This window comes from Hippoglossus stenolepis, chromosome 7 (genome assembly GCF_022539355.2).
Source record: "Hippoglossus stenolepis isolate QCI-W04-F060 chromosome 7, HSTE1.2, whole genome shotgun sequence".
NCBI lineage: Eukaryota > Metazoa > Chordata > Actinopteri > Pleuronectiformes > Pleuronectidae > Hippoglossus > Hippoglossus stenolepis.
The window spans coordinates 7,631,897-7,642,529 of NC_061489.1; the positions used below are offsets into that span (position 1 = coordinate 7,631,897).

Sequence of the window (10,633 nt, forward strand, 5' to 3'; positions counted from 1 at the left end):
AAGTTACACTGTTGTCATGTGGTCATGGTCAGAGCTACAAACACACTATCTTTGTTCGAAGACTCTTATAAGACTAAATTTGACTTCATCCTATAGTTCAGTTTGTGTCCAAATCTTTCTAAAATGTAAAAAAAAGGGCCCATGGAAGTGCAGTGTTGAATTTGGTTTGATTTGGACACGTAATACATTCAATATGAACAAACAGGAAGCAGCCACGGCTGGGTTTCATCAGCGTGTTCCCAACAATGGTGAAGGCAACTCATTCTCCACTTTTGGGTTCCGGGTACTGAGTGTAGCAGCCAGTGTTTACTTGCTGCAGCTCAATTACTACAGGTCAGTTTTACGGTTTCAGAAAGAAAGCGGCAGCCAGCATTACCACAGGCCAAGCAAACAGCCCAAACCTAATAGACATGCTTATATCGGGCACCACACTAGTACCTCAAAAACTAATGATGGTACCATTAGCATCAGCTACACTTTGTGTTTAGAGGTAATTAGCAATGTTAAATGCAAGGCTAAAATTGGTAAAGTTGGTTGGTGGAAAATGGTAAAATTCCAACCCACAACTTCAATGGGAAATGTAATGCAAAAACACCACATGAGTGAAGCAGTGGCAGAAAAAAATGGAGACGAATGTAGAAAATAAAATTTTATTTAAATGACAGACAAACAAACAAATTGATTGAGTGATCCATAAACAAACGAAATGTCGGCCAAGCTCACTAACTGACTGACTTGCCATTTTTAATCCATCGCCCTGCAGCTGCTCTGCCCTGCAGTACAAATAACTAGTTGTCCATGATGCCGAGGTGCCAAAATGTCTAACAGTGCCATTTCTGCGGTTATCCGCAGGCGAGAGAGAGAGGTAGAGGAGTGAGAGATAAGAAACAGTGGCAGCAGCAGGACAGGGGAGCGGGGGAAATGGAATGAAGGAGGTGATGCAAAGACGAAAGGAGGGGGAAGGTGAGGGGGACGACGGGAGATGAGATGGAGTGAGATAAGACAGATAAATAGGAGAAATGAATAGAGGCAGGAGGTGAGATGGAGCAAACAAAGAGATGGAGAGACAGAGAGGGAAGGAGAGAAAGAGAGATGGAACACAAGGAAATGCATGTACACACTTAAATGGATGATGGTAGTAGAGATTTAGCTGAAAAACAGCACAGCAGGCAGCTTTTATATCTTTTATGAGTAATTATTTTTGCTTTGATACACCTGTTCACCTTATAGACGTGAACCACAACAGCTTTTAAGGTGTGAATTATAAAATAGAATTTACAACCTGTCTATTCCCAATTAGCTGAGGCTACATGCATACTACTACATTTTTCGTTGGAAGCCTGAGCTCTTAAAAATCCATAAAAGAAGTAAAAAACTATGGTGCAGTGTTGTTCTCATTATAATAAAAAGAGGTTAAATTAAAGCTTGATAAGCATGAAAACATTTTTTTTTTAAGGACACTGTGATTTGTACTAATGCTTGTTACTTTTCCCTTTTTAATGTCGTAAAAACCTAAATGGATAAATTGGATACTTTAGAAAGTGCAACTGTCCCTTTAAGACGGACTAGCAGATGTATCCACTCTAGACTTAAGTGCTCAAATGTCTGGCAAGCTGGCTAGTATAGAGTAATAATCGCTCACTTACACACACACACACATTGACTCTAAGACCCTGCTGGGCGGAGGAAAGCTGAAGACGATGATGTCATGACATAAACAATAGCTCATTCAGCTTGGCACTGGCGGTCAGGAAGCAAGACCGTGCTTAAGGGACAACATCTGTAGCCTGGGGTGGGGGGTAGAGAGAGAAAGAGAGAGGGAAGAGAAGGGGAGCCGACGTCCAAAACCCTGAAGTCACCTCATAGCTCCAACTGAGTTGTGGAAGCACCAGGGATCTTATTTATCTGAGCAAAAAATGTCGGAGGTCTGTGCATCTATTTGACATTCCAGTAGTTTTGTAGCTGTAGAAACTGTGCAGGGGGCAGTGCTGGGGAACAAGGCACAGGGATCTCACACGGCTGTATTTCAAACTACATGGCTTTTCCCATATGGCCCCCGCTACCAATTTCATCTTCGGTGGCTCTGCGCTGTCTTCTTCAACCCTCTTTAGTGCAATTAAGATAATTAAATGTATAAAAAAGGACTGTCAGCTGTTGTTGTATTCCCACAATTCCTCAGGGTGTAAGCAAAGATGGATTGAGTGGATTAGTTATCACAGTGTCGTAAAATCTCACCGTTATAAATATCAGCTGGCTATCTGAGACAAAGTGAACGACACTCTTGCTGAGATGATTCATTACGCTGACAGGCGCGCTGCATCTTATTTCCATACGACTGTATACATTATAAATGTTAATCTCCTCATGAAACCACCACGCTAGTCCAACACATTCTGTTTCCAGTCACGGGAGGACTACGTTCAAGCATAAACCTTGTGTAATTTAGCAGCACTGGGCTTATCTCACACAATTGTGCGAGTTTGCTTTGAGCAAAGTCGTTGAATAAAGCAAATACCCCTGTGACAATGTGCAGGCCTGCTTCATGAACCTGCTGCTGCGCGAGGGTTTTTATCAGGCTCAATGCTGTTTCATCATCAATGCAACGGTCAACCTTAAACAGGCCCACTGACTTAAAATTGAAATGTAAAACGCTCTCCTGTCTGCTTGTTGCTGTTGAAGTCTGTTGTGGGAGTGCAGCGTTCATGCTGAAGCGCACAGACGTATCCTTCCGTGCACTTAAACTGTTTCTCCTTTCGACTTCTCCTGAGTAACATGAGCTGAGATTTTTTTTTTAACCTTGCCTGTAGAATGGTAAACATTACTCTGACCTCTGAGTTTGCACATATGGACAAACTACTTCATTTTGAACAGCAAGACCTCTTCCTTAACACCCCCACAGCTAACCACCCTGCCCCCTCTCTCAGGGCTCACAGCTGGGCTCACACCACCTGCTGGTTAAGCCAAGGGCACATCATCTTATAGGACTTTACATGCAGCAGGACACATGCTGAAATCTGCCATTAGTGATGGGGTAGTTAAATTTACATTAACCTTCATTCATGATTAAAAGGAGAGATATGTAGTTAATTCTCATAAAGTCCAGTTCAGATGTGTTTCAGACATGAAGCTTGAAGCACAGTGGTGATGCTGTGAGGTGAGCAACACAGGAAAATGAATGAATATCCCAATTGCTGAGCTTCTGACATCAAGATTTTGCTTTAAGAGTGAAACGTTATCATGACAACTTGTCTACATTAAGTGCTTTGGAAGACATAACGGAACTGATTTAGAGTTTTGAATGAGCAATCTGTATTTCTAATTGTGTTAAAAGAATCCCAGGGTTCAATAACAGTACAATGATTGATTTCAATATATTGCCCAAACCTCATATAACCATATAACTTAGATTCCATTCATAAGCATTTACTAATATAAGGCGAACCCAAACCCCTGTTATTTGCATCACAACACAAGTAAGAGCAATCAAAGTCGTTTTGATCCCCTCAGGTCCTAGTTGAGAAATGTAATTGGTATTACATAGACCAAGGATTTGACCATTTTCTTACTTTGGTGACTACTTGGGGTGACATCAAATAAGACACTGTGAGACACCAATGCACACTGATAACATCGCCTCTACCTTCCACTGAATCCAACCTGGAAAGAAGGAGTAACGGTTTGTAAGAAAGTATGTAAACTGCACTAATTTTCACTAGGATTCTCTAATTGATTTAAAAACTCACCTTCATCTTAAGGACGCTGGACGCTGTAAATACATAAAATATCTAAACATGCTAAAAATTGGCTTCCTCCTTACCTGAGAGAGTTGATCATGGCTCCACAACCCTCCATGGCTCCCTGGGCGTCTGCATGGTATCCATTAGGGATAGCCCAGCGTCCAGGCTGGCTCAGCACAAACTCTGATCTGCTCCCTGTTATGGTGGTCCTCAGTGGGCTTCCTCCTGCTGCCACAGCTCCACCTCCACGGACAGTGGTCTCTCCAGCGTTCACACTAGCACCTGGGGCATCTGGTCCAGCCTCAGCCCCTTCTTGCTCCTGAACGGTTTCCAGATCCAGCTCCAAAGGTTCAGGGCCCTGTAACAGCGCCCTCTGTTGGATGAGCGGCGTCAGTGGCGCCTCGAAGCTGACGCAGCTGTCTGTCTCGTCAGTGAGTGACAGCACATCCAGAGAGTCCAGGCTGCTGTAGCAGGTTCCTCCCCTCAGCAGGGCAGACTCCACGATGCGCTCAAATGTGGAGCTGAAGCCATCTTTGTTGTCCACCCTACCTTTCTCCCTCTCCTCCTCCAACTCCCTGTCCTCTTCCTCCTCTTCTTGCTCCTGAACATCAACCTGCTCAACAATCTGCTCGAATGCCGAGCTGAAACTGTCCTGGGTTTCTCTTCCATTACCCTCTGTCTGGACCTCTTCCTCCTCTTCCTCCACTTCTGCATCAGCTTGTTCTACATTCATCTCAAAGTTAGAGCTGAAAGCATCCAAGTTTGTATGAGTCCCTGCTTCATCACCTCCTTCCTCCTCACCAGCTTCATCCTCGTCTTCATTCCCACCTATGCCGTTTGCAAGTCTGTATCAACAAGAGGCAGAGAAGCGTGGGAAATTATATTTAGCTTATGACTTAAACATATGGCAGTGTCTTTATTGAGATTGGTTCTCACATAAAGAAGATATTCATTGCTGAAATTATTTTCTATTCAGGAGTATGCACGATGGGCAAATATTTCAGCTTGAATAGCCACACTGACAACTGAAGCAAGATGAGAGATGAAAAAGAACAGTCCAATTTGTCTTTCTTTGAATAGCTGCAAAGCTCATGTGCCCTCCGCTGTTTCATACCTTTCATTTAAGAGAATGTGAATCTATTGTAAAACTCTGTTTGCTGCTGACTTTACATTATTTTACGCTATCTTATGCTTTGTTTTGTAAAAGTATTCTGTGTTATGTTATACTATGTGCTTATGCTATTTCATGCTATGCTTTGCTATTTCATGTTAATTCAGCAAACCACAAGTCAACAGACATGTTTTTCTGCCACAGTTGCAATTTTCAACTCCCCTCTCCCCACACATATATGCTCGCACACACAAACACCCACACATACACTCACACACACACACACACACTGTTCTGCTATTTTAAAGTGGTTAGAAAATTGGTGACTGGATCTTCCAGCTTTTAAAAATTAGGCATTTTTGCTCTGTTTGTTTTCTTTTCAGTTGAGGCTTTTTTTCCCATTTATTTTGTGAAATGCTGGCAAAGCACATTACACTAATGATGTACTACAAAACCACACTCAGAAAATAAAATTCCATTGAAAATATTCAGTTTGTAAAAGTGGCAATGTATTGAGATATCAGTGGAAAACATAAACACAGTCTGCACAACCACAGAAGACTCGGGTTACTATATAATGTAATCTGTAAGAAAACCATGTGAGGATATGTGGGTTTATCTTTCACTTTTTCAAGATAAAAGCTAATGAATCGTAGATTTAACAGCTCATTTGTAATTAACTAAGGGGTAAAACGGTTTCTTAATTTTAGATCACACTTTGACATAAAGTCACAAAGAGATATAGTCACAAGATGTCCATGCCCTGACAGCAGTACAGAATATATGTGGAGAGAGTACAACAGTAAAGAAGATTTAGTGAACTGACCGCCCAGCTTGTTGAGGGTGTGTTGCCTCCTCTGTCGACGGCTGCATCTCTTCATTTTCTTTCCCCTCCTCTTCCTCTTTCATCTCCTCAACCTCATGTGCTGCTGCCTCTTCCCCTGTTGAGATTACCTCTGAATTTATACTTCCATCCACTCTAGTGCCTTCCCTCTCCCCCTCCACCCCTCCGTCTGTCTGCTGATCTTCACCTCCACTGCTATCTAACCTCCCCTCTTTCAACTCCCCCTCCTCTGCTTCTGCTCTCCCCTCTCCTTCCCCATGTGTCTCCCCCTGTGCCTCCTCATCCCCTTCTCTGATCTCCTCTTGTTGTTTCCCCTCCTCAGCCCCTGGCTTGTCCTGCTCTGTCAGGTTGGGGGTCTCTGTGGGTGAGTCGGTGGTGGTGGTTGTACTGGCCTCTGCTGGGTTCTCTGATGGGGTGGGAGAGGGCAGAGCCTGCCCCTCCTGGGTCATGGTGCTCTTTACTGAGGGGGGAGCACCCGTCCACTCAGGCCCGAGATGAGGGCCAGATCTTAAGATGAGCACCTGGAGAGGACTCTCTGCAGGTTAAAAAAGGAGAGAAGGAAATCAGCATGAAATGAAGACAAAGCACCAAGTTAAACTGAGGAGGAGGTGTCACAGTTGAGAACATTACCTATAGCAGATACTGATTTAGTCTTTTGATCATTTCTTGTCTTAGTTACCAGTCACAGAGGTCACCTTGAACAAACAGCTGTGTGTGCAATGCAGTGTGTTTCTATGAATGCATGTGTGTGTTACACACAGAGAGACGCACATGGCTGGAACACTTTGTCCTCTGCACCAGATGATCCCAAACACCTCTGAAAGGAGGGCAGGAAAAGGTAGATAAAGCAGAAAGGAGCCACACATGCAGGCAGCCATAGAGAGAGACTGGTCTAATAAAGCCCCACAGATTCCTGTCAGAATGATCCTGCCAGCTCATCCGCTATCGGTCTGCAAGAAGATTTCACAGCTGAATAACTAACTATATGTTTCCAGCTCTGCTCTGGTTGTGCTTTGGGTAAATGCAACATAGTAACGTGAGATTTGAACATGTGTCCTAATGGTGTACTGTGATTTTCACTTGCACTGTTACACGGGCTTTCTTGTCCTCTTCTATCCTCACTGAGGCTCAAGGACAAATGCTAATGAGAAGCTCTCAATTACTGTTCTGTAGAGCTAGTTATGTGAAGTAATGCTGGTGTTTGACATAACATTCTTTTCTCTGGAAAATGAGACAAGATACAAAGTTAAATGAATCTTTTTTGTAGATTCAGCCTGATGAACTGTATGTGTGAAATGATTTTAGGTGTAGGCATTGACAGGAAAATTTGCCAACAATTTTGATGAATGATTAATGCTTCTCAAGCAAAACAAATATTGATTGGTTCCGGCATTTTATGGTTGATGGATTTATGGATTTATTCCCATGCAGATTTACCTTTAGCCTCAGTGTACCCTCAAGTATCATTGATTACAAGCCCAAAACACTTGATGACGCTAAGGTGCACAACTAAAGTTATGTCCCTAACATCTGCTGGTGGCCACTAACACCTTCTAAAAGTGGTTGGTAACCTCAATTGTGCAGAAGACCTTCAAACGTACAATGGATATTCAACATCTTGTTTTGAACTGTTGGTAAAAAAAATAGCAATTCTAAAGAATTTTTCTTGAGCCTTAAGAAATTGTTATTGGCATTCTCACAGTTTTTCTTACTTCAATAATTAAAAGACAGATTCATTGATAATGTAATGGTTTAAACCAAACTCCTTATTATAACAGGAAGTGGGTATGTATCCTCATTATAGAGATATAATCGCGATAAATGATGGCACATAGAATAGAAAATATTCAAATACACTGAGTTTTTATCTTAACCTTGCTAACAGCAGCTCAATAAGCACAACAAGACAATACATTTCAACACAATCTCCAGCAGTATCTGTTCAGGTGAGTTTGATCAAGTCACAATCTTCAAGGTCAAGAATTAATTTATAATCTCATCTTTTAATCTTTGATTATGAAAATCCATCCTAATTTTGATGTGGCATAAATTAAAATAAAGTAAATTTAGCAAAATTAGGGACACCTATTTTATAAAGCAGATCTCTGAGTTGAAGGGGTTCTATTTCTGTTGCAGAGTGCAGCCTGGACACAGCCCTGTCTGCCAGATCCAAACAAAGTCCTGAGAGACTCTTATATCTGCTCTGCTGAATCATGCGCAGCAGGGGACCTGCAGCACAACTGCAGTAAAATATTTACAGGGATTTAGATAATTTCTGACAGTATGTAGAGGCAGGTAAGGACCTGGTTTTCAAAATTCCCATTAAACTAAGTTCAGCAGTTTCTCAGGGAAAATGTTAAGCATTTCCTCTTTGGTTTGTTGCAGGTTAGGATGTGAGCCAATCTATGATGTTGCAACTGACTTGGATAATCTGCTGAGCACGAGGACACCACAGGCCCACTAAATGTTTTATCACAGCTCCTAAAAGGAAAGATGCAAATTATGCAGAACCCAAAAAGACAGAGAAACTACCTCTTTATTTCAAACGTGTCACCAAATTACAGTTAACCTTTGCCTTTTTTAGGACTTGATGTTGTGGTACTGTTTGAGTTCACCTGTGGGAAAGATACAGTTCAAGCCAACAATAACAAACTCAAGACCAAGCCAGTATCTGAAAGTCATTTGCATGAATCATTCTGTCTTTGGCAGCTCACGCTCGTGCACATCTACTCGGCATATGCAAACACATACCATTTGCATCCATTTATGCCATTACACAAAGATACATTTGCACATATTAACATGCAGACAATCACACACACGCACAAACAAAACGGTGACACATCTCCATAAATGGAAACAGGGAACGGTTATGAAACGAGGCACGAAAAGTGGGAATTCTCTGTCTCTCTCCCTCCCTCTCTGTTTCTCCAGTGTACTGTTATTTCCCCCACTCTCTCTTCTTCCTCTGTTTTTCTCACAGTGCAACTCCGCTCTCTCTTTTCTCTGGTCTAAGCCTCTCATTTTGCAGTAATTGAGGTAAATGGATCTTAGCCAGCAGAAAAAGGAAGACAGAGGAGGCTGCACTGTGAGTCCGACTGCTGAGGAGAGAGGGAGCAGATGTGCTCAGACACCCCACATGGAGGGAGGAGGAGAAAACACTGCCAATGATAGAGATAGCGTTAGTGTGTGTGTGTGTGTGTGTGTGTGTGTGTGTGTGTGTGTGTGTGTGTGTGTGTGTGTGTTTGAGTCTTTTTGTCTATGTGTATACAATAGTGAACAGGACAGACTTATTGCATTCTACTTTTGTCAGCAGAAGACTGGGGTTCTTAAGCCTTATCAATTTCATTTGATTGCGATCGGACCATCTGCCAATCATGTGAACAACACACCCATACACATTTGCACACATACACACACACACACACACACACACACACACACACACACACACACACACACACACACACACACACACACACACACACACACACACACACACACACACACACACACACACACACACACACACACACACACACACACACACACACACACACACACACACACACACACACACACATATCTGAAATCATGGCCCAACCAGGCATATAAACCAGCAATCCAGCAAGGATGATGCTGGATAAAAGGCAAAGTCGCCATTAAATAGCTATTCTCTGTCCTCATTTGCTTTGTATATCTCTCTCTATCTTTCTGCCTGTCTCACACACTGAAACACACACACAAACACACGCTGCAAATAACGCACACAGACACACACTATGGTGTAATTTATTGATTCTCCCAGACACAGAGCCGCAGTCCACTGGGACTCTCCAGCGATAAGCATGACCGCTCTCTATCGGCAGCAGAGATGCCAGAGAAAGACAACTGAGGTAATCAGACTGAGAGCTTCAGAAATTAGAGAAAATAGTTCTTCAGAGCAAGTATGTCTTACTGGAATAGAGAGCCTGCTTCTCAAGTTCAATATGATTCAGTTTTAAATTATTTAACTTTTTTTCACCAGTTAAAGGCAACCAAACTTAACTTTGCCTTGTCCGACTGATGGTTCTTAGCTATTGAGTACCACACTTTCAGGAAGTTGGCAAATCCATAAAAGATAGATTTAAAAAATGAGGGCAGTCTTGAATTTGGTGTGATTTGGACAAACAATACGTTAAATATTAGTAAAACCTGAATAATCAGGTGACCAGTGTTCTATAGCAGTGGGGGCTCCAACTCATCAACATAAATTGCATTATCCATCACGACAACAGGGCGAGTCCACGACAAATTCCAACTGGGTTCTGCGTACTGAGTCAAGCTTCATCGAACTCTGAATAAACAGCTGAAGAGCTCTTTTGTGCAGCTTCAGGGTTTTGAGGACTGAGTCTTTACTTGCTGCGGCACAACTACTGCAGGTCACTTGTACAGTTTGAGAAAGAAAGCTGCAACCAGCACAACCAAAGGTCAAGCAAAGGGCCCATTCCAAACAGACAGGTTAGGAACAAGCACGGCACAAGTTTTCCAAAATGCAGCCAATAATGTGGATTCATTTGGATGATGGCTTGGAGGAGCCAAGATTGCAAGGATGTTCATGTCAGCATAGTTTGAGTGTGGCTTCACAAACTCCAAGTACCTGACACAGCAGAAGTAGCAAATCTAACTGATTAATATGATACCGTATATAGAGTCTGACCCATACAGGAGTTTTGGAGGTGATGCTGTTACTGATTTTTTTTTATATATCAGCCAATACTCTGACTCTATATAGGTTGTTGTTGGTTGCTGTTCCATTTACAGTGGAGGTGATTTATAATGTATTTTCTCTCTCCTGCACAGGGACAACAAATGCTATAAGAACAATATAAAGTATAAGAGGAGTTTGTGCTCCTTACTGGACAAATAATAATGACACAATTTCTATAGTAAATCCTTTTC

At 42.3% G+C, this 10,633-nt stretch overlaps 1 protein-coding gene across 2 annotated transcripts in view; it reads right to left on the bottom strand.

Annotated features, from left to right (window-relative positions):
- Window positions 1-10,633, bottom strand: part of psd2 (pleckstrin and Sec7 domain containing 2) — a 42,823-nt gene that overhangs the window by 22,881 nt on the left and 9,309 nt on the right. For both annotated transcript variants that reach the window (XM_035161749.2, XM_035161750.2), the window contains exons 2-3: window positions 5,675-6,227; window positions 3,818-4,582 (exon numbers count right to left, since the gene is read on the bottom strand). In XM_035161749.2, the coding sequence (XP_035017640.1) occupies window positions 3,818-4,582; window positions 5,675-6,141 (1,232 nt within the window). In that variant the 5' untranslated portion in view covers window positions 6,142-6,227. The remainder of the gene's footprint in view (window positions 1-3,817; window positions 4,583-5,674; window positions 6,228-10,633) is intronic.